At 43.4% G+C, this 24,556-nt stretch overlaps 1 protein-coding gene across 1 annotated transcript in view; it reads right to left on the minus strand.

Annotated features, from left to right (window-relative positions):
• Positions 1-22,827, minus strand: part of STK26 (serine/threonine kinase 26) — a 30,427-nt gene extending 7,600 nt beyond the window's left edge. The window contains exons 1-5 of the mRNA XM_065689471.1: positions 22,566-22,827; positions 22,340-22,458; positions 6,704-6,934; positions 1,751-1,807; positions 57-165 (exon numbers count right to left, since the gene is read on the minus strand). Coding sequence (XP_065545543.1) covers positions 57-165; positions 1,751-1,807; positions 6,704-6,934; positions 22,340-22,381 — 439 coding nt within the window. The 5' untranslated portion in view covers positions 22,382-22,458; positions 22,566-22,827. The remainder of the gene's footprint in view (positions 1-56; positions 166-1,750; positions 1,808-6,703; positions 6,935-22,339; positions 22,459-22,565) is intronic.
• Positions 22,828-24,556: the final 1,729 nt, after the last annotated feature.

A 24,556-nucleotide genomic window follows, 5' to 3' on the forward strand; every position in this document is an offset into this window, starting at 1 on the left:
ACTGCTCTTAGGCATTTTAAAGGCTTTAATGAAGTACTGTTTCAAATGTTATGCACCTTTTATATCCCTGTGGATTTTCTTCTCTGAGTGTAGGTAGTCAAGACCTTTCAAGATCTCCTTTAGCATGGTAGCAATCTGGAATTCATCAAATGGGCCAGCACGCAGCTAAGAGAAAAGACATTCAATTTGAGTCTTGTACCTCATTTTTTGCCTTGTTATTGATTTAACTAAACCTTAAACTTCAGAAGATTTCCTTTTAAAAGAACTAATAGAATTCATGCAATATTCAAAGTATGTCAACATTCTACCAGAAACAGGTACCATTGGAACGATCATCTTCACATCTCCTCTACTGACAATACTCTGAAGATGCTGTTAACCTTTCTGACAAACACTGAATCCCCCTCAAAGGAAAAGCTAGAACTAACTTTGCACAAAGTTATAGTTTCCTACAGAGAGCAAATCAGACTCAAACCTTGCATTTTAATGAATTAAGAAACTCAGTTTATTTCCAATTAGTCTACTGACTATTGGGTTTTAAATTTAATGATGCTTTTTGTCTTGTTCCAGCTTTTTTGATTCCATGCTTGCTTTTGCATCAACATAATGCGCTACTATAAAGCTGCTAGTACAAAGTGTAAACTTTGCACATTAGAAAACTATGTAAATAAAACAACTAAGATGGGCAAGTCTGCCATAAAAAAAAATATACCGAACAGCAGCACTGAAACAGAGAGTGCCATGAAATTATGGTATGGCAATGTGAAGCAAATGAGACAAAGCTTAAAAGCTTTATTCTTCTAAAGGTTCAGTGGTTTCAACTGTCCCTGGTAAAAGCTATTTCATCATTTCTGACGCTACACAGAAGACTTCTCAATTACTCATATAGGCTGATTTCCAGAGATGTAAGCTACTACTACATGCTACAGAGAGCTACTATGCTGGTGCTTTCCCGTAGCAGAGTTGATGTGATGCAATTTCATAAAGTAGTTTAAATTGATTTGTGACGTGATGCACACACTTCAACTCTTGCAGACAGGACCACACTGCTGGCAAATATATAATGAACACCCATTTCATACTGAAGATGTGATATTTTTCCTTCAGAGTGACACAAACAAAGATTGATTTTATGATCTTACAGGAAAGGGTGGGTCTGAGCTTCACAGCTGAGGCAGAGCCATCCTGAAACCATGGGGAAACCACATCCCCATACAGTGGACTCTGCTCCTGTACTCTCTAAGCTGCATCCTTCATAAATGCGACACTATCTTAAGTAAAAGGCACTTTTATGCTTGACGGAAAATACCTGAAAATAGAAAACCCAACACCTTTTAACCATTTAAAATTAACTGCACCCTGTGGGCACACCAATCATTCCTGAATCCAAAAGAAACTTTCATTATTCAAGTGTCATGAATTCTACTGGGGGGAGTGGACAGACAACCCAAAACCTGAAACCTCAGCACGTATGGCAAGAACAAGTACTTCTCACCATATTAAAACCAAAAATTAAAGAATGCCTTACATTTGACTGAGACATTCCCTAATGCTTAGAGGCAAACAGCGAAGGCAAAATTAAATATCAATTCAACATAACAGAGCTACCATTCAAATTCCCACTTTTTGGAGCACTACAATCCAGCAGTGGTGTAACATCAGCTGCCTCCAGGGACTAGATTTTATCATGAAATTGGAAAGCACAATGAAATAGGACTCACTAATTAAAAAAAAATAATCATATACTTACAAGATCCAAAGCTGATCCTCCACCCAAGTATTCCATTATTATCCATAGTTTTGTGCCCTGTAAAGGAAGGCATGAGTTGTTAAAAGTCCACGGCTGCCACTAAAAACAATCTGTATTACAATAGACTACCAGCATACTCTTAGGAGAATGCAAATGCAGAGCCCCATTAATCACCAAGTTCCATGTAACTGCTTCTTGTAGAATGGTCACACAGCTCCTGCACAAGAGGGCAAAGGAGCAATCACGGTTTGACTTTATTAGTTTGAAAGCAACCATAAAACCCCAGCAAAAATAATCTTCTGCTAATGGTATTTAAACTGAGCCCATCTAAAGGAATGGAACTTGGAGATAAAAGTGATCTGGTGGTGGTTTAAGTTGCAACTAAGTGTTTTAATACATGGTGTAGGTCTTACAAAAGACTGTCTTTGCATCAGAGTCATTAATTCCAGTCATTAGTGATACAGAAGCATGACCGTCTTAATAGGAAACTTGCTTGTAACATCACACCTCTCACTTGAAGAAAACACAAAGAACTTCAAATGACTTTTGAGCAAGACAGAAGACAGTAAGTGTGAACACACTTCAAAGACACCAGAAATCAAAAGCCTAACACAGGGAGCTGCTATGTGCCTCTTGGCCTACGTGGTACCTATAAGCATTTATCTAACATGCCCACAGGCTCCAAGTGAAGTTGTCAGATTCAGCAGAAAGAACGAACTGGCAGCCCTTGAATATGCTTGTACCCAAGGACTTGCATCCTACCACAGGAGCAGCTCTGACTCTGAGAGACAAAGCGACGCTCCAACCATCAGCCAGGAGAAACCACACTGCCGGACTTGGAACGCTACAGAAAGGTTCAGGATTCCCAAGTTCCCATATCAGAGGTTCAAAATCAGCCATTAAAAAGGTCAAAGATAAGAGCAATACGGTAAAATAAGAAGTATGACTTGAGGCACCTATCTTAGGATATATATTTTTATTAATATCACAAAGCTCATGTACTCCGTCACTATCTGCTATTTGAACCTCAACCCCTGTGAAGAGATGGGTTTCTGTGCTTTCTTTGTGGAGATCTCAACCACTAGAATACTAGAACTGAAAAATTCTTGCAACACTGCCTTCTAGATGCTGACTTTGCCCTTGGTATGTACCTACAAAAGGTGGCTGGTTCACACTAACAAAAGAGGAGAGATTTGGTATCAGATATACAGACTGTCGTTTCAAAACTAAGATCTTTGGCTATTTGTTTGCTAGAATCCCCTCCCATTTCGGAACCCCAAAGATCAATCTATGGGCTACTGCTCTAAAAAATTCTGCAAACAAAACCATGTATTTATTTAAAAGAAAACCCAGTTGTTAAAAATACTCAACTGAACCAGACCTGGTGCAGTACCACACATCCAGCAGCCTCCAGCAAATATTTACTGGTGTTAGGATCTTGTAATAAGAGCACAAACATACGGCAGAAATAGTTTGTGAAAAGCCTCTTGCATTTTATGCTTTGCCACCCTATTGCCTGACTAGTGACAGAACTCTAAAGAAAACTCAGCAGGCAAATAAAGGTGCAGTTCCTTAAAGGCTCACATCCAATTCTCTTAACAAAGTGTGCTTTATTAGATTTATCCTGGGTTTTTTTAAGCCCACACCATTTCTGAAAGTCTATTCCAGCATTATGAGATCAGCAGGGAAGGGCTGGCTAATTTTAGCACTTTTTATAAAGCCCAACTTTGTCAGCTGAGAAGACCTGCAAGGAGCTCCAGTTTAAGGCAAACATTGTGGTTACCAGACATGTTTGGAGGATTTGACTATTCCTTGCAAACAGTATAGGGTGAAAATGAGTAAGTACTGTGTTCTGAAATAATGTCTCAAAGCAACTGCTCCTATCCACTGTAACGGGGTGTGGGTATTTTCTAGCCAGGCATGAACCACCTCTTTCCTAGCTATTTTCAGTCAACCAAGTATAAATAGATAATGTAGAACAAACAGTATCTTTAGATTGTCTCCAAGCTTTGCTGCATGAAGTGCTGTACAGCTCTGACAGAAGTCTTTGGGTGCTCCTACAGAAGGAATTCTCCACGTTCAAATCTGAAAAACTGGGAATAACTTCAGGCTTGTTGAACTGCAGAAGAGAAGAGCAAGGCCAGATGCTGTGCTAGTTACAGGATAGATGTTTAAACCCCTCGACTGAATGGCATAAATAAGGAAAACAACCATGAAAATGCAGTCAGCAAGAGATCTGTTCTTACAGGATCAGGTGGAAAGCACAGCTCAAATATTCTATCAAGTTTCACAAATCTGTGTACCCAAAACATGCCACAACTTGGGGAACTTTTAATACCTTTAATCTTTTTCTTGCCTGAACTGATCAGGCAGCAATACATCCTGACAAGCCATTAAGCTTGAGGAAAACACTCATTTTTAACATACCTTGCACTCCTACACTGCTATGCACTAGCGCTTTCAAGGGTGCCCTACTCAACCAATGTTTTATTTATTCTGATGTGATGTTAACTGCAATCAAAGTGCAGTACTTTGAGGATGACGAGACATACTTAAGATCCTAACCTTTCACTAATAAGAACATCTACAGACATCTATGTCAGGATTTAAGCTCTCTTACAGCTACAAAAGTTGCACTAATACAGCTGTAAACTTGTACAGTTCTACACACATTTGAAAGGCACAAGCTCTAATTTAATGGCAAACTCCCATTCAGACTCCAAATTTCAGGACATACAGGTAACCCAAATTACACAGCTATGAGAGATTTACACCTTTTGTACCACAATAACAGAAAACTGGCATCACCTTTATCCCAAGAACCTCAAGGAAGTAGACCATGCCATCTTGTACCTGGCAGCAGGTATTTAATGTCAAATAATGCTAGGTAAAAACATGATGGTACTGTCTATATGTTTCAAGTCCTATTTACAAGTCAGATGCACAAGATGTAGCTACTGAACAGCCAGGCTGCAGCATAGGAGAGTATCTTACATGGCATCAGGTAAGCTAAGTTACAAATTTGTAAGTCAAGTAATTGAAATAAAGCCACTCTTCCCTTCCCCCTTCCAGCAGCAGGAGCATTGGGCAGAGCCTGCATGTGGCTGGTAAGCCCCAGGCTCCCTGAGCATGGGCCACTCCATCTGATGGAGCCCATAAGGCTGGCTGTGCATCTGCAAGCGTGAGGAAACTGTAAAGCTGCAGAATATGGAGAACAAACTGTACAAGAATGAAGTCTCTCACCTGAAATGCTTTTAATTGGAAACCCCTCACAGTTCACATCTCATTTGGTGTTGTAGTCATAAAACACCTTTTAATTATTAAATATGCCCTCTCACCAGAGGGAAAACTGAAGCTGACTCAAACCGATGCCAAGAATTATCTGCTTATTCAAAGCTTAGTTAAAACTGGTATAAAACCCCCCAAGAAGTTCCAACAGAAGATGTTCTGATACAGTTCAACTGGATGAACTGAGGCACACATGGTCCCAGCTGCAATTTCTTCGAAGTGAAAACTATCAACCTGAAAGTTTTAAACCAGATCTAGATTACTCAACTAAGAAACACCAGTGTTGTAGGCCACCTGAATGCCTCTGCACTGAGGGTTTGCTCTGGTATAGTCAGGAAAAAGACTTAAAGTCTCTTTGATTTAAACAGTGCAAAACTCAATCATTTCTAACAGCATTCCTAGAGCTTCACAGAAAGCCAGGTCTGATTCATACTTTGTAGTAAGCTATTTCTGTTCCGTAAGCCTGACCTGAAAGAGGGCAGATTGGCTCAACTGCTTTGTCTTCCTGCAAATAAAGATGCAAAGGAAAGAAGAAAACTCTTATATTTTGACATACCTTTTACTTACTATGTGCTGATGCTCTTTTAAGCTGCTATCTTAAGAATTGCTTCTAGGAATAATTTCAGTGATCTTTATATGCAGAACTAAGTATTTACCAACAAACCTATATGACCACTTTGAATGCAGTCTTTGGACCACTGACAGCCACAGCAAACTGCTATTAATCTCTGCAGCACTAGGACTTTACTTTGTAAGAACTAAGATGTCTGAATTTTCATAATTTAACCTCAATGTTGTTTAACCTTTAATGATACAGTCATTTGGGACACAACTGTAGTGTACAGCTAAACAGGCTGTCTACCATTCTCAGAGTAGTAACTAATAAAAAGTTAGAAAATATATATAGCAATATAGTAAAAAAAAAGCAGACAGATCCAACTCTCAAAATACCTGTTATTACTAAAATTAAAAAGCTGCATAAAAGATACTTTGCACCTTTAACAAACCTAATGCACTCTTTCCGCCTGAGAACCTCAAGCTAAAAGAGCTAGTGTTAGTAACCAAGGATAAATCTAGCTTAATCAAAATGCAGAGCCACAATACTACTGAAAGAGTCAGCTACACCTGGTCAGCTACATCAGTTCTGTAAGTTGGAAAGACTTAAGTCAACATTTTGGACTCCTGTAGGCTTTCATTTTTGCTTGTTTTTAAATTATGCCTTAGATCACACTCACACTTAACTCTGCTGATGCCGGTTTTGCTTTGTCCCAGGCCTGCATAATAATCAACACATTCTTACATGGTGCAGGGTTTCTTTCCATATCAGGCAATGGGTTTTGTTTCTATAGCTCTGAAAGTAATTTTTCTTCCCCAAAAAAGCCACAAGTTTGTGGTAAGGATTGTAGGGGGAGGGCAGAAAACCCAAGTCCAAAAGCAACAGCAATGGCAAGAGGAGCCCTCTACCATCTCTGCTCCTCCTCTAGCCATTTTGTGCAAACTCTAGTCTCAAAAGAGCAAGCAGCAAAAGGAGCAAAACACAGTGAAAAGCTTTGTTCAAAGAAAAACAAGGATCTACTAGAAAAAAAGGCAGTTGGCATAACTTCTCCTCACTTGCAGAATACTTTCCTAGTGGCATTCACAACAAATCTTTGTGCAGTACATTACCTTTAAATATGATCCGTAGTATTTTGTTACATAAGGACTATCACACTGACTTAAAACAGTTATCTCTTGCTGTATATCTTCTATTTCATCTTCTGCTTCCTCAAGGTCTATGATTTTTATAGCTACCACCTGCTGTGTCCGATTATCAATTCCTTTGAAGACCTCCCCAAAGGAGCCTTTTCCAATGCGTTCGAGTTTTGTGAATAGTTCTTCCGGGTCTGCTCTGTGGTTCTAGAAAAGAGAAGAAAAAAAAAGGGGGGGGGACACATGATATACAAGTTACTTATTTACCTCCAAGTTATCTGCCCTCATGACTTCCCAAGCAGCACATCACCCAGATTTATTGTCACTCGAAGGCACACATCAGGTAGGTTTATTTCCTGCACACTAACTTGTAATCCAGCTCTTAGTTACAGAACATACATTGTGCAATTATGCCAAAGGTAAATGAGCCTCACCAAGGAGGGAGGCAGGTACAAGCCTCATTTCACATCCCCACGCACAACATCACCTTAAAACAAAAGGATAGAGCTGTTCCTAGCATTAATCCTATTAGTGCAGTAATTCAGAAGACTTCAGGAATGCATTTACTGGCACAGAAGCACTAGCATCACCACCCAGGCAGAAAAGGCTGAGCTTTCTACCTGGCCAGCAGCCTGGGGCAGACAAAGCATCCTACTCAGTGATACAGTGAGAAGCTACTTCTGAGAACAGTGCACTACCTGGTACTCACTGGTAGATCCTGAGATCTGGTAAGATCAGACATCTCTGGGGCAGCTGAAAGTGCTGACAGAAAATTCAGCAAAGGGGACTGAGCTGTTCAAAGAAGGACTAAGAAGGCTGGATCAGAACCAGGGGGCATATTGAACCCGGGGGCATTGATCTGAACTTGCTGGGATCACCCAAACATGCCTTAAAACTGGGAGCCAAGCACCAGGTCACAGAGCACAGCTAAGGACACCTGGCTTGGAATCTCTGCTGGTTAACTACTCTTGATGATCTTAAAGATCTTTTCCAACCTGGTTGATTCTTCATCAGGGCCTGTAGGGACAGGCCAAGAGGAATGGCTTTAACCTGCCCGAGGGGAGACTGAGCTGAGCTCTTAGGCAGAAGCTCTTCCCTGTGAGGGTGCTGAGGCGCTGGCACAGGGTGCCCAGAGAAGCTGTGGCTGCCCCATCCCTGGCAGTGCTCAAGGCCAGGTTGGACACAGGGGCTTGGAGCAAGCTGCTCCAGTGGAAGGGGTCCCTGCCTGTGGCAGGGGTTGGGACTGTATGAGCTTTAAGGTCCTTTCAACACAAACCATTCCATGATTCTTCAAGACTTATTATATAAACTTTAAATTTCTCAGCTCCATTCAAGCAGTCACAAGGGAAACAAAAAGGAAGCAAATTCTCATTTTCCCTTCAAGATAAAGCATGCCACACGGTTGCTTAGAGAACCCTGTGTATCCAAAAACCACAGCAGTGGCTTCTGAAGGATGCAGGTAACTCACTCCAGTTTAAGAACACCAATTGTCAGAGCATAGTAAGGGAGTTAAATGAAAAGCGTTTTAAAGAGGTAAGGTGAATACACTAAGAGAACAGCCCAGCTTTGCAGAGCAACAGGATTAAACACATGACTGCTGCCAGGACCAGGCAACTCACTGCACAAATTGGTATTTGATCAAGAAATATCTGCTCCAAAAGCCCTCTGTTTCAATTGCAACATCCGAAAATATGTGAGATGCTTTGCTTTAGATCTTTTATGTGCTCCAAAATGCAGAACCAGCACAAGTTGTAACAGTTTTGGCAAATGCAAACACTCAACCCAAGGCACAGATTACATAACAAAATAGTTATCAAACATCTTTACACTGGTGCTATTGCAAATGAATATGAAAATCTTTACTGGGAATAAAAGAAATGCATCACTATGTAAAGCTAGTCCAAAATGGACAGTCTGGTTTCCTTACTGGGCCTTTATTGCCACTTTTTCCCTTCTACCAGAACCAGAGTTTATCCCACAAGGTGGTGGGATGAGTCAGGAAAAAGATTAAGCTGAGAGTTCACCATCTGATTTGTCAGGTTTATTTTCAGCTGAATCAGTTCACCACTCGTATCTACCAAGCTGTCATTTGTGCTCTCACAAGAGGAGGGGACATGAGGTAGCATGGCAGATTCATGCTGATCTGTGGAGTTAGGCTGTGAATGTACAAGCACGCTGCTGTTCCTGATTACTGCATTAAAGCAGGAAGAATGAGGAATTTCTCCTTTGTCTACACTGAGCTCGGTGCTGTTCTGCTCCATTAAGAAAAAAAAAAAAAGAAAAAACCAAAGCAAAAAATGTTGTTCTGCTGACAGATTCAGTGAAAGATCTCAAAAGATGAACAAATACATAAAGCAAATAAAAAGATTATAAAGTAATCATTTTTAGTAAGTTTGAATTTAAAATCCATTTTCAGATGTGTTTCAAATAATTCTTGTAAGGACAAGTGTAGCAAAAGCAGCAGTGAGTACCAACCAGCCTTTCCCTGCTGCTGGCTGAGCTGCTGAACCGGCATTTAGCTACCAACCAAATGTGTTCCTAAACTACATTAGCTGCAGTAAGGAATAATTACATGATATTTCCCTATTTACAATAACCAGACACCCCCCAAGAAATAACAGTTAAAAGACAGGATTGGCAAAACTTCCCATGAACCCTAAAAGACCCACTTTCATAAAATCTTAGTTTTAAGACACAATCTGGAGCCTAGTATTCCAGCAATCATTCATGCTAACAGTAGCTCACTTGAGCTGAAACCCGTTAAACCCCCCCCAGACAGACAGAAGAAAAGTAATTTAATCACAGGCATAGTCAGCTCATACAACTCTTCACAAATGTTTGACAGAGTCAAAGGGCAACACCTGGGTTTTTTGCATGGGGAGAAACCTTAAGCAGAGAATGCCAGAGTCTCCTCCAAGCTACTCCAGCTAGCTCAGAACTTCCAACTCCTAAAGCCACTACATGGGAGTTCTGGAGCACAGGGAGAGATGAGCACAGCCGGACTTCCCACACCGCAGATCCTTGGGAGGGAGAGATGGAGCAGAGAACAACCTGTGTGAAACTACTGAAGGAAGGAGTCACATCTTTCTACTCTGAGAAAATCCTCACCCAGCAAGCAAAGTCAGCTTTACAGCTCCTCTTATTCACCAAGGCTGACAAGGGACTGAAGGACACTCCAGGAGAAGGGCAAGTATTTCTGTCCAACTATGGCTAATACTGAGACAGCATCTGCTGGAAAGGCTTCAAATTTAGAACACTTTAAAGACTGCATTTTCAAACAGATCAGCTTTTACCTTTCTTCATTCCTTGTCTTTCAGACTATTGTTCTACAGGAACTTTTTTCTACAACTCATTTAAACCCCCCCCCCCCCAAATGCCAAACTTTAAAAGACTTTAAAAGACTACTTTTTAAACAAACATACATTTATATAATGCAGTAATGCCCATCCTCCTCCTTCTAGTATAGAAAATGATGGAAACATACTTTATACAAGTCAAAGTGTGTGTATATACATGCCCTGGATATATACCAATACATTTTTGCAGCACAGTTGCCAACTGAGCTAATATGGAAGAAATTAAGATTTCCAACGCTGTTAACACTCTTGAGCAAAACAACCATTGTTACTCCCTGTTCTTTCACAGATCTTACATTCAACGGGTGAAGGTTTAGAAGCTTTGAAAGCTGCCTGCATGAATAATTGGTGGGGGTTTTAAATAAACATTGGTTTCTATGGGAGTCATGTCTGTCAGTAACAAGACAATAGACAGTGTATGGACTCCATCATCACCACTCTGAAGATAACACCTAGAAGTGGACAAATCAGGAAGAAAATCTCCTATTCTTCCCCTCCCTATGCCTGTTTTCACAGACAAAAGCAGCACCAAGCATGACAAGCACAGACATATTCACATGCCAGCTTCAATCTCACCAGCATGAGTAACAGGACCAGCGTGACAATACAAGCTCTCCGCATAGTTTAGAAAGTCCACCATTTCACCAGTCCAGCACTAAACAGCCTGTGCTAGTGATCAGCAAGATCTCTCCTCCTCTCTTATCCAATCATGTTCCATGACTGCACGTGTTTTATACACATATGTACCTCCACACACTCAGCTTGGGAAGGACCTCCTGGGCTCATCCAGTCCAACCACCTGCACAGAAGCCCCAAATAAAAAACCCCAAACCACTACAGTGCTGTTTTTGCCAGCATACCTGCAGTAGTTGTACCAAGTATTCTGCCAATACAGCTTATACAAGCATTTTCTTTTGATTCCAATAAACATGGCTATGCAGCAATGTCCTGGGGCTGCATCCGGCTACAGGCCTGACTGGCTGACTGACACACCTTCTCACCTCTGACCCTTTCACATACCTGTTTCTCCAAAGTCTGTCTCCTTCCTTTGAAACAGAGTTAAAGTGCACTGAATATCTAACTTCCGAGAGCATACAGACACGCAATGATACACACCAAAGCGTGTGAGACTGCTTCAGGCTCTGTCAGTGCAGGACAGCTCTTCTACAGAAACAAGTCTTCTAAGAAGGGTCATTAATGAATTTCATTAAAGGATACTGAGTACAACTGGATGAAAACACAAAGCTTCAAAGAGTCCTGGACAGAGATTGAACTAATGCCTTGTATCTAACAAAATCAAACCCAGGATCCTCAAGATTTCCCAAAGCAAATAATTCAACATAGTCTTGGGAGATCTCTAAGTAGCCTGTCAGAAAATCTTTCCTGTTGTCTTAAAACAGTGTGTCTAAATCCTGACCCAGAAATGCTAGGATACTCTCTGGATTGTCAAGCATCTCCCAGGTTTTATTTGGACAGAAGTTTCCTTAAAACTGTAGCAGTACTACAGAATAGCTAACTTACACTGAGAGCCATTATTCAATTGCACATTAGATAAAGATGCGATAATGAGCTCAAAAGACTTTATACAATGCTGGTAAGAGAACACTAGAGTGTCTGCTTGTCTGTTTTTCAAGTATCCACTACCACATACTGGTATCCTTGGAAGCTATCAGTACTACCTGGTGTTTCAAGGACTGTCACTTCAAGCAATTGCTCTCTAAAAAGCCTCATCTTCACAGAAAGGGAGAATTCAGAGGTAAACTACAATGAAAAGAGCTGCCTTACAGAAAGGTTCAGGGAAAGAGGAGGTTATGTTATGGCCAGACATTCAAACTAAGCACAACCCATGATCAAAAAAATACCCCAGTAATTAATCTGTTGTGCAGCCTCACAGTTACATTAGCATTAAAGTGCCAGATCAGAAATGTATGCCAGCATTGTTGCTGAAGCCAGCATGCACTGCACCATTTCTCTTAAGTTCCACCGTCTGCACTGTCTGAATTATGGCTAACAATAAAATTAAATAGCAATTATGAGGCCTACTTTATTATCTGTAAAATCTCCAAGGTACTGTTTATTATCTTGAGAAAGAATACTTGAAATACAATGAGTAAAAAAGACACTTGAAAGTCAATAAAAGACATTAAAAGTTAATGACATTTCACTTACTCTCAGCATTTACCTGATTCTTACCAAATACAGCATCTGGGCTGAACACACTGAAATCCCAGCTAATCAGTGCATTCACTTATCTGTTCTCAGGTAATAAAGTACCTCCAAGTTCTTCTTCCATTCAGAGCCCCCCAAAAAACAAAATTAAGAGGCAGTAAGACTAGTGAACCTGATGGTCTACTGAACTTCTTAACGTCTTATTCAACAGATACTTTCTTCTTAGGTATCTTTCCATACACTATCTGCATGCAGTTTCAGATGGATATTTTATATATATATACACATTAATTCCACACCATGCATATTCTATTATATAACAATATATATTCACATACATTACATGTATTTCCATATTTTACCTGCATAAGGAACATTTCACTACTTTACAACACAGCCACCACAGGCAGCCATTGATTTTAACTCCTGGGGCTCTTCCCCACATCCCCCTTTTTTTATGTTCAAATCCTATTACAGTTAAAGTTACTCACACCAGCAGTGCCACAGGCATGTGCGTATGTGCTTAATGTAAACAGTTTGAAGTTAATGAAGGCACAGGTGCAGAGCTATTATTACTTATAAAGAATCAGAAGAAAAGGAACCTGCAAACATTAAAAACAAGGACAGAACCTGTCGACATCTTTTTCTCCATCTTGTGCACACCCTTGCTTCTCAGGGAACGAAACTCTGATGCTACCCTGCAGTCCTGCTCAAGACTCAAATGTAAGGGAAGTAGACATTTCATTCTATTCACTGTAACTGTATGATACTCACTGAAGAAGCATTTCTACTCAGCAGGTAGCAAAAACGAGCTGAGTTTTGCTGTCGTTAAATGGGACGTGACCTCTGTTATGCCCTTCATGAGACACCTCTCATCTGACAAGGCCAAGACTCATTGCCATTTTTAGTGAGAAGCTGGAGAACTTCAATGTAAAACAAGAGGAAAAATAGGTAAGTGAAAACCTCACGTGGCTTTGTTCTCATCAAGTCAGCCATAAAGTGAGCTGCTTGAAAATTCATGACTATCAAAACCTCAAAATCAGCATTCAAACCCACCCATTCTCAGACTTGGAAGGAAAGAATCACCTTCATCTATCTTCAAACCATCTCAGGCCTGTGGCAGATGCAAGCTGTTAATGGTATGTTGTGCTGGAAATGGAAACCACTGAACTTACTTCCTCTATTCTTAGCCATTCTTTCACTTTGGTAACACAATGTGAAAAGCAGCTTAGGAAACAGCATAAATAAGCAAAAAGAAAAAGAATAACACCACATCTCCCAAAGATTAGCTCTTGGACGCAGGCAATTAAAAACATTTACACCAATCACTTACAAAAAGTATCCTGCATTGAGGAAAGCAAACACAAAATGATGTTTTTCCTGCCAGTGAGCTTCTCTGTAACTGAATATCCCTACATGTCAAATGGAGCCCCACTTCACTTCCACTGTACGTATCAATACCTTTAAACCACATAAAGATCCTCAAAGCACTGCATACAGCTCCATATCCTTCAGTGTGCTCACATCTCCGAAGGGCACAGCCTACCAAAAGAGAGGGATTAAGGAGGGGACACACACAAATTACATGGCTAGGTCTTTACTATGATTTGGCCCAGCCCATGGCAAGAGGATAGATCTAGATAATCTTTAAAGTCCCTTCCAACCCAAACCATGCTCTGATTGTAAGATCTGTAAAGATCTAAGTGGTTGAACACTCTATAGCTAGAAGGATCCTCTGTTCTTCAATGGAGACAGAAGTCACTTCAAGAAACCAAGAGGTTCTGGTATCCCAAAGTCTTCAAACTCTGTTCTACACATATTAGAGTTCAGCAAGCTGATCTTTCACAAATTTAATCTCCTTGGCTAAACAGTGCAGGACAAGTGACTGCTGAATGGGAAATCAGCTCACCTCAGTGAATCAACTGCCTGCACACCTGAACTGTGTGTCAGAAGACATCTGCAGCCTCTCATTGCTGAAGATCATTTGTAATCTCTCCATTACGAACTGCTTCAAAACCCCTCATCTGCACAGAGATTACAAAAGCCACATCTAATAGGAATATGGAAAAATCGCCATTTATGGGCTGCAGCCTACTTTTAGCACAGGCTTCTCCCTTCAGCACCAGGCTCCTTATCAGTGCACATACACTGAGGGGTTTTTTTTTTACTTTTGCCACACCCATTTAAAGGGAAAACTACACCAAAACTGTGCTAGCAATTAACTGTATCATCACGGCATTTGGACCATTTCCCTAGTATTCAGAGGGGCAGGATCTACAGCTAAATGGCAACTGCTATGCAAATTGTACAGGCTTCCTCACTGCTCTATCTCAAAAAGCCATTTTGGCACTTTTTCTGTGCAAGTTAGAACTTGATCTATAGGTTTTCGGCCTGTAAATACCATTAAATTCATGCTATAATCCAGCTAGAGTGAAAAATAACAAAATCCAGCTTTTTAGCTTGCCAGTTCACAAACTAGAGAGCAGCAACAAGGCATGAAGTTTAACACACATGTAAGTATCTTTGGGAAATCTCCCCACTGAAGTAGTCATTAGATACTTTCAGGCTAAACAAAACTAAAGCAAGGCAGAAAAACACTAATTGAGAAAAAGAGGAGAGCTCCAAAACACAATGTGGGTTAAGGAACAGGTCACAAGTTTATTTACCACAGGTAAGTCTCCAGGCATAATCACTGCCTGCAATGAAAGCCAAGTGGGAACCCACGGGTCTAGGGTATCAAGCCATTCCTCAAGCTTTGGAAAGGAAGGCAAACACACCAGCCTGCTAGAATCCCAGATTTCTGTCCTCTCCCCAAGGCTAGGCGACCACAAGCTTGAAAAGCTTTACTCTTCTCTTGAATACTGGCTCTTGATCCTATCAATCATACTAGACCTGAAGCTACAAGAACCACGTAATGAAAAACCAGAAATACAACTCCAAAATGAGCTACAAAGGAAGCAAGAAACCTATCCTGCCAGAACCAACCTGCCCTTTCAGGAAACTCCTTTTTCAATTACTCTGCAGCTCATTCATAGCACGGCAAAGCATCTCATTACATAAACCTGTGAGGGGAAGGGGGAAGGGAGGAAGAGAAACACCCTGAAATAAAAGAATCAGATTCTTCTTGCCAAATAGGCTAGAATAAAGCTGTGCAGGAATGCAAAAATGTTCTTGCTGTGACCGGTTGCCAGATGACACCTTCCTAGGTGAGACATTCCCAGCAAGATCATCTTGCTGCCCTCATAATTCACGGTATGCTTTTAACTGATTTACATCAGTAGAAATTCAATCTTCTTGCAGTGTTTTACATTTAGGCACTTGACAACACTCACGGTCATTCCAAGCTGTACAGTGTTTTTATTATGATGCTTTCAGCTCCCAGCACAGAAGCCTGCATTGAAATGAAACTTGACATCCAGGAAAGCATAAGACACCCTCTGATTCCCCTCCCTAGTCAAGATTATTCAGATATTCAGAACATATAACAGTTCCTAATTGAGAGGAAACCCTGCAAATGATCACAGAGCAGGGGGGAGAGAGAAAAAACCCACAGGTTCTTCAGGATAGAACACATGGTTCTTGAGTTCTGGTTCATGAAAACCACCCTGGGATCTCAGACTCCCCCTTCCACAGCTCAAGTGTGAAACCTGCAGATAACTAATGTCTCTCATTCCTTGCTCTCCTTCACTGATACATACAGGATTCATGCAGACTCAAGACAGATCCCACCACAAAGCTTTTACAGATATGCTGCCTCAAACAAAACCATTCAAATCCAGATTTTGGCAAGACAAACTTGGCTTCACACTTCTAAGAGCCAACTACGCCGTTCTTCAAAGCTTTCTTCATTAAGAAAGATCTAAGCAGAAGCCATAGACCTAATCAATGTAGCCTATCTCTGTAAAACCAACTGCACAAGATCTGAGGAAGAACGAGCCCAGCAAGCTACTGTTACCTTGTCAATCCCTTTTTAATAATTTCTCCAAGTTCCTTCTGCCAGATTTATTTGGCTAGCAATCCCTGTGGTAGAATGGATTTCAGCAAATATTGCTAGATGGGCACCCTTCCCATGAGATTTAAGTCTCTCCTTCAGAGCTAAGGAGTGTGCTCAGTGATTCTCAACCAATCATCAGACCAGACTTGTTCCAGAACTGTAGGTTTAAATTTAAAGAACAAATGACAGTTCTTTAAAAACTGGTGAGGCAGCATTAGGAAAGAATTTGATTTTTTCAATTATTTTAAGTTAGAAAAAACAGGATTTGGAACAGCGACTCCTGGAATGACAGATACCTCACCAACTCTTCATTTCCTCAAAGACAACATCCAAGCAGGCACTAATTACAGCATCCAAAAAGTTATCCGTGACAGAAGAATTTCAAAAGCAACTTTGCACTATCCATCCCCAACCTCATTCCCCCCCAAACCCAGCCCTGAACTCTGTCAATTATTAACCTCAGTCCCCAAGATAAATGAAAGACAAAACAATAGTCTCTTATCACTTCTCAGAGTTCATGACTCTCTTAAACCTGAAGGTGATCACCATAGAGCAAACAAGTGGTACTTTTACTAACAGGCTTAAAATTCATCCTTTCACTTCTGGGGATGGCCAAAAACTTCAGTTTCAGAACACTGAAAACAATGAGAACTGAGGTGTTTACTCTTGCCTATCTTCACTAAGATGTTACATAGGTCTCATACAACAAATACGGCTGCAGAGGCACATGCAGTCATACAAACTCTTCATGGTGTGCTACATAGTTACTATATATAAAGAAACAATCTTTCCATCAAAATCAACATTTAAATAAAGATTTTATTTCTTTTTTTAAAACAGCAAATTGCAATATATTCCTGAGCTGCTCCTTGCTGTATAGTCTCCTTTTTGAGAAAAAGGAAAAAAAAAACCCAAAAAAAAAAACAAACCAAACTTTTATTAAGACTTGTAAAGCTGAGATGCTGGAGTTCAAGAACAGCCAGTGAGAACCTTTTTGTTAAATTCAACAGAACAAGTAACAATTATGTATGTCTAGAAGTTAAAAGGCTAGTTTCAGATGTAATGTTTTTACCTTCTGGGGGGAATTATCCTCTGCCCAAACCTGACAGTATACCATAATAGAGAACAGCAAAGAAATTAAGGTGGGAAGAGTTGAGTTTGGTTTCTGTGCTCTCTGCAGCTCTGGCAGATTTGCCTCTGAATTCCAGGTCAGTGCACTCACTGTGTTTAGAACTGTAAAATCTGCACAAAAAACAACAGCAAAAATCTGCTGTGGATTTTTTCTTCTAGGCTGATAAAAACAGCTGCTGGATTCCAGGTGATGATACCTACACAGCTCCCATGCGTCACTTTCCAGAGCCTCCTCTAGCCTCCTCCTCTGATAACAGTAAGACAGCACAAGTATGACTGAGCCCCACTTTGTCATCAGGGTAACTCATAACAACACACAAGATGGAAGAATCCAATTCAGCTAGAAAAGCCTGAGCTGAGTTAGCAGACTGCTATTAGATATGATACAGTTTGTACATGAAGCACAGCCAGGAAAGGAACAACCACAGTGTTGAATTCCACAAATACTTTAATGCATATCTGCTTCAAGTAGCAGGGAGGCATGTTCTCCACAGGTCTTAAACTACCATCTTCCTGCAGTCTGCCTGTGCTGAGGCTCACAGTGCACATCAAGGAGCTGAAATTGGACAAAGCATTAACAACCAAAAACCACTGTAGTCCATCCTAGCTTAATCATAAGAGATGCCTGTTTTCTAGGCACTGTGGAAGTCTCCTGGTGCCAGGCAAGTGCTAGACTTTCCGGTTTCCTTTAAGCCTTATTTCTAAACAATAAAAGTTTAAAGCCTTTTCGAACTCACTGTAGAAGCATCTAGATACAGCTCAGTTCCTAGGATAGGGGTAAAATTAACAGAACTGTGAACGGACCTTTCTTTAAAGGTTTCAGTTCCTCTAATGCCCACCTTTTAAACATCTGACAGTAACAGACTGCTCGCTCTTAACAGAAGTCATTCCTGTAACTTCAGCGCATAAGGTTTACTAGAAATCTGACACACTTCCAGACTAGCTTCAGGCACCATACATAAAGAGCCCATTTCTACAAGTGCACTGATTTGAAAGAAAATGTATTTTTCCCCCAAAGACCACCACTTCCAATAAGAAATGCCACCTCTCCTTTAACCTTTCCATACCCATCCAGTAGCTACCCGTAAACCAACTGCCTCTGAGCATCCTCTGAGCAGAGACGGAGACTCTCCAGGCTGAGGCTGTTTGAGTGAGCAGCGTCCTACAGCCAGTCTGTCAACTGGCAGCCCGGAGAGCAAAGCTCACCTTTACATCCAGGTTTGTATTTAATCAAGCAAGCCTTCAGTTGTGAATCAGAGTACACTGGCTGACAGGTCACATGCTTCTGGCTGCTCTGCTTTTAGAGGAAGTTAGGCTCTTTATTGTGATACAGCCTGAATGCCAATAAAAACAGATGGAGATCAGGTCTAAACAACCTCTCTGGCTCACTCAAGATTCCTGCCATACAGGATCAGGAGATATCAACAAAGCCATGGGAAAGGAAACAGAAAGTGTTTATAGATGAGTGGGACATCAGCAATAAAGAGAAATGAAGTCCTAAACCCAGTTCCGAAGACACGCAAACTGACAAGAAGAAACACAAATAAGAACCGACATTTCCATCAGGAATTAATACTTCATAGACTTAAGATTTTAAACACAAAATTAGAATAGGAAAGGAAGTTCATACAGGGAAACCGTACCAGCTGAAAAGAGCATTTATTACTTGAATAATGCTCCATGGCTGAAGTTTACAGACTAGTCTGAGAGTTTAGGATGCTAACAAACAGAAGAATTTCCTCACTATCCAACTAAAAAAATGTCAATTGTTGCTCACTTGTAAGTTACAGTTTTCAGCCTATTGTATTTGTAAAGAGGTTCTGGAGCACTGTATAAGATGCTGCCAGTAAGTTCATCAAAAATGCATCCACACGAAATGACTAACACTTACACATCTTGCCTGCTGGGCCAGAGGAAAGCAGCAGTGTAGGACTACTACTAAGAGGTCCAACACCTCCACTCCAGACCTGTTTTCAGTACAGGGCCGGGGCTGGTAAAGACACAGGCAGGCTCCAACACCTCTATTGCAAGCCATATCCGGAAACACTCAGTGTGAGTCCAACTGGATTCCTTGAAGCCAGTGCCAGCGGACAAGTTTCTCACTGCGAGATCTCAAAGCATTCCACACTAAGAATTAGTTTGAATATTTTTATCACAAGGAACAGTATGGTGACATTACTGAATAAAAACTAACCTGACGCTCAGGCTCATTGCAAACTGTGCTTCATGTAACCAGGACACCTTAACTGTGCTGCCGTAGCTGCATCAACTACCCATTCTTCCCTGTCACCTTGGATTCTGTCAAAAATGTCATTGTTTTGGGTGTCATGCTCAGTTTCAGAGCACTCACACATCACAGAGTATGTCATCTTACACATTCACAGAGCACTCTGATTTTATTGAATGGGTTTAGAAGTTTGGCAGCTGAGTAAGTTAGCATCATCCACTTGGATCAAGTAGAGGCTTTCCAAAGGAGTGAGGAAAAGGAACACGTTTAGGAAGTTGTTTGCACAGGCAAGAATTGTTAGGTATAAGATTTGGTTTCGTTAGGGACACAAGACAGGTTAAACAGAACACAACCACTACATAAACAAATGGTTCTGCAACTACTCATAAAGGCAGCAGATAATACTACCTCTGGGTCCTCCTTTGTTGCCAGGGTACCAAAAGTCAGAGTTCACCAAAATAGCTCTATATAACTTTCTGTAGTTTTCCATGTTTGGCTTCTTTTTAAGGGAAGCTGATTCTTCATGAGATTTTAAAAACAGTCAAAAAAGCTTCTGTTATACTCTGGTGATCAAGTGATGGAAATTATATAACACATTGTGTCTGGAGTTTTGTTGATACTTTTTTGTGTATAATGAAATGGGAGGGAAAGTAGAACACAATAAAGCTGTAAACGTCAAACCTCTAACACATTCTCTGCCAAATTCAGTTCCCAATTGTTATATTCAATACAATGCATCCCTCAACACTGACTACAGAACAAGGGGTTTCTTCCCTCACAGAAAAACCTGTTTAACCCTTCTTCAATTGATTATCATGCACTTACTTTAATACTGAGCAGAAGCAAGGACACTTTTGTCATCATTTGGATGATCCTGACTATTTTGAACAGGTTAAAAAACCCCTCAAATCCACAACAAAAGAAGTAACCCTTGTACCTCAGACTATAATATTCCTCTAGAACAGCTGCTGTTTGGGTTTGTTTTGTTGAGGGTTTTTTTTTTTTATGAGGAACACCCCTGCATTACGACTCTTCTAAAAGAGGAGTGAGCAGATTAATTTTACACCAAATTCTATTTCTTTGTATTCTAAGACTTTCAGGAATTGTGCCAAAACCTTTAAAAGAAAAGGTCACCATGGGAAACTTGTATTTTAATTCTGTGCAGCTGTATATATATATATAACAGCTTAATAGAATGCTTTAAACACACAGATATGCGAAGGGGCCTGGGTTAATCTAACAACACTTATGGGACTCAGTATGCTATTACATAAAGTTTATTGACATAACAATGGGAAACAGAACCTTAAATAGTTTCAAGGTCCTTTTGTGATGACAGGGCAGCTCTGGAAAACAGGACAACTATACATTAAGCAGATATAAAAATAAGAAATTGACAAACTCAGATGTTGAAATAGAAGTTTCCAAATACAGGCACACAGAGAGAAAACACACTCAAAACCAAAGGATGTAAATAAATAAAGCCCAGGCTAAAGCCTCTAAAACTTTCATCAAGTTCCTTTAGGATGTACCACTACAACAGTAACCCAGACATTAACGGAACAAAGGAGACTGAGAAAATGTGGTTTGTGTCCTCTTGTAACAGTAAGTCAGAGGGTGACCAAAGTTTAACTGATTTCAGGAAGTCTCTGAGTTATGAGAGATGAGAAATTTAAAGCCAAACCTTAAGAGCTGCAACTGGTCTAAATTAATCTATAAATACCATTTATACATCAACCCTGCACTTTCTGGAAGCAGCAAAGATACCCGAGCAAGAGAAATTTTAACTTTCTGTTCTGAAACCTCTTGAAGTCTCTACTGTACGTGTCTTACATACATAAGAGATATTGTGTCTTACATACATAAGAGACACCTCATAAAGGCTTCTATGTCACCTGAACTAAAAAAGAACCCCTCCAGTATTATCCAGAAAGCTCAAAATACTGACAGCATCTGACAAGCCAAAGTCAACACTGAAACGAGCTTAGTCCGCAGCTCCTTTAAGCTTAATGAAGATTCCTGACCCACCTTGTATAGGCTATCCAGCAGAATAAGTACAAAGAGCCAGAGAAATTCCACCTTCGCTATGAAAAATCAGTAACACACGTGCCGGCTAGTTTCCTGAGCAGATACCACACAGAAATGACACCAGGTCTCATCCCCGGCCGAACAGAGGAGCTTGTTTCTGCCAGGTGACGTCTCCCTTTGCTGTATCCCCACCACACCTCGCCTTTACCCCTGCCACAAACCGCGAGGTCCCGGCGAGGCTTCGCTGCAGGCCCGGCACACGCTGGTGGGGAAGTCCTGCAGGAGGCTCGGCTGCCGGCGAGCCCGGCCTGTCATGTACAGCACACCCACACACCCTGCCATTAACTTCGGTGCGCCTTTCATCAGTTTGCGAAGCTCTTACGTGCTCCTGGATGCAGCGCGGCCAACCCCGAACAAAGGGGGGACGGAGGGAGGGGGCACCCTCGCTCCCGAGGGGCTGGTGGCAGGTACGCGGCCCCCCGTGGGGCTGGGCCCCTCATTAGCTCGGCGAGGGCTCCGGCCCACGCTCCCACCTAGGCCGAGCGAGGCCTCCCCGCGGCCCGGCCTCGCCGCCCAGCCCCGCTTCGCCCACCCGCGGTCCCCCGGACTCTGCGCCCCGGCGGCGGCCTCCGAGCTTCGCTTCCGGAGCCGGGGCCGAGCCCGGGCCCTTCGCCTCCATTTTGGGGCCGGCGCGGCGCGGAGCTCACCTGCATGCCGGGCACTTGCACCGCCACGGGCGAGTGGGCCATGGCGGGCTGCGGCGGCCGGGCGCCGCCCGCTGCTCCCCTCTCTCGGCCTCCCTGCTCCTGGGCGGCGGCGGCGGGGCCTGGAAGGACAAAGCGGCGGGGAGGCGGCTTCAGCGCGGGCCGCGCTCCCTCCTTCCCTCCCCTGCGGCCCGCCCTGCCCGGCAGCCCCCGCCCGCCGCCGGCTCACCTCGCGGCCGCGGGGCTGGGGCCGAGCTGCGCGACGCGAGCGGGAAGGGGGGACCCTAGCGCCGCCCTGCCATGCCCGCCGAGCTGCCAGCAGCGGCCCTCGCCCTGCCCATGCCCCCCTGTCCCCGGTGCCGGCGCGGCTGCTCGGGGCTCCCCCGGAGAGGCGGCGGTCCTCGGCACGGCCCGGCTCACAGCGCCATGTCGGGCTGCGGCGGCAGGCGCTGGCTGCTGTGCGGCGGCGGCTTCTTCCGTCTCGGCTCCGGCCTCGCGGGGCGGAGCCACGGCCGCTGCACGGGCTCCGGCGTCACATGACCCCGCCCCCTCGGGCGCCACCGGCCGGGGCACGCAGGGAGGGGCGGGGGCTGCGGCGCTCTCGCTCGGGTGCGTGTCGGGCGCTGCTCAGGGTCTTGCCCCACGGGCACGGGCACGGGCACGGGCACGGGCACGGGCACGGGCACGGGCACGGGCACGGGCACGGGCACGGGCACGGGCACGGGCACAGCTCCTGTACCCGGCACGCGGCCTTAGCCCCTTGGACGCCCAAACGCCCCGCAGCACCGCGCCGGTACCCCCGGCTCCTGCATCCCAGAGAGACTGGGAGAAAAACTGAGCCGGTGTTTTCATAGAATCACAGCACAGTTTGTGTGGGGACCTCAAAGCTCCTCCAGCTCCAACCCCTGCCACGGGCAGGGACCCCTTCCACTGGAGCAGCTTGCTCCAAGCCCCTGTGTCCAACCTGGCCTTGAGCACTGCCAGGGATGGGGCAGCCACAGCTTCTCTGGGCACCCTGTGCCAGCGCCTCAGCACCCTCACAGGGAAGAGCTTCTGCCTAAGAGCTCAGCTCAGTCTCCCCTCGGGCAGGTTCAAGCCATTCCCCTTGGCCTGTCCCTACAGGCCCTTGTCCCAAGCCCCTCTCCAGGTTCCCTGCAGCCCCTTTAGGCACTGGAGCTGCTCTCAGGTCTCCCCTTCAGGAGCCTTCTCTTGTCCAGGCTGCCCCAGCCCAGCTCTCTCAGCCTGGCTCCAGGGCAGAGCTGCTCCAGCCCTCGCAGCATCTCTGTGGCCTCCTCTGCTCTTGCTCCAACAGCTCCGCGTCCCTCTTGTGCTGCTGCCCCAGAGCTGGATCAGGGCTGCAGGGGGGTCTCCCCAGAGCACAACAGAGGGGCAGGATCCCCTCCCTGAGCTGTGCTCACACTCTGGGGGTGCACCCAGCACACGGGGGGGTTCTGGGCTCAAGCACACAATGAAGCCGGGTCATGGGGAGCTTCTCCTCACCCCCAAGTCCTTCTCAGGGCTGCTCCCTCCAGTCTCTCCCAGCCTGTGTTTGTGCTGGGGATTGCCCTGACTCAGGAGCAGGACCCTGCACTTGGCTTTGCTGAAGTCCATTAGATTCATGTTCCCACCTCTCCAGCCTGTCCAGGTCCCTCTGGATCCCATCCCTTCCCTCCAGCGTGCCACCACAGCACACAGCTCTGTGCCACTGGCAGGCTCAGCGAGGGTGAGCTGGAGATGCTGAGCTGCTGGACATACAGAGATACCCTGCTGAGGGTGGGTCCCGTCCGAAAGGATGTGATGGGGCCCTCTCCCTCCCTTAGGACTTGGAGAAACACTGCTCTGTGGCAAGCAGCACAAAACACCTCTGTTTGAGGTGAGGTTGTGTTAAATCAGGCTACAGCCAGGAATGTCAGTTAGGCAGTCTTTCCAACCTTAACTCGCTGTGGTTTGAACCAAAAAACAAACTCTCAGTGATGTTAGTTAAGGACAGGCTCAAGGCTCAGGCTGGGATATTTTCTTTTCCAACTTGCCGGTTTGCTAAGCTTTTGCTGTTACTAAAATATTTACTTTCTTCTGCACCTTTTAAAGCATAACATGGCTTTAAAAGGCTTCTATGTGATAGTTACAGGTCTAAGTTACCTAAGGAACCAAATAGGAATTTGTTTTATTGGCTGGAATATTTCAGGTATTTTCGGAAAGTTTCTACCATATACAGGAATT

This window comes from Lathamus discolor, chromosome 9 (assembly GCF_037157495.1).
Source record: "Lathamus discolor isolate bLatDis1 chromosome 9, bLatDis1.hap1, whole genome shotgun sequence".
Taxonomy (NCBI): domain Eukaryota; kingdom Metazoa; phylum Chordata; class Aves; order Psittaciformes; family Psittacidae; genus Lathamus; species Lathamus discolor.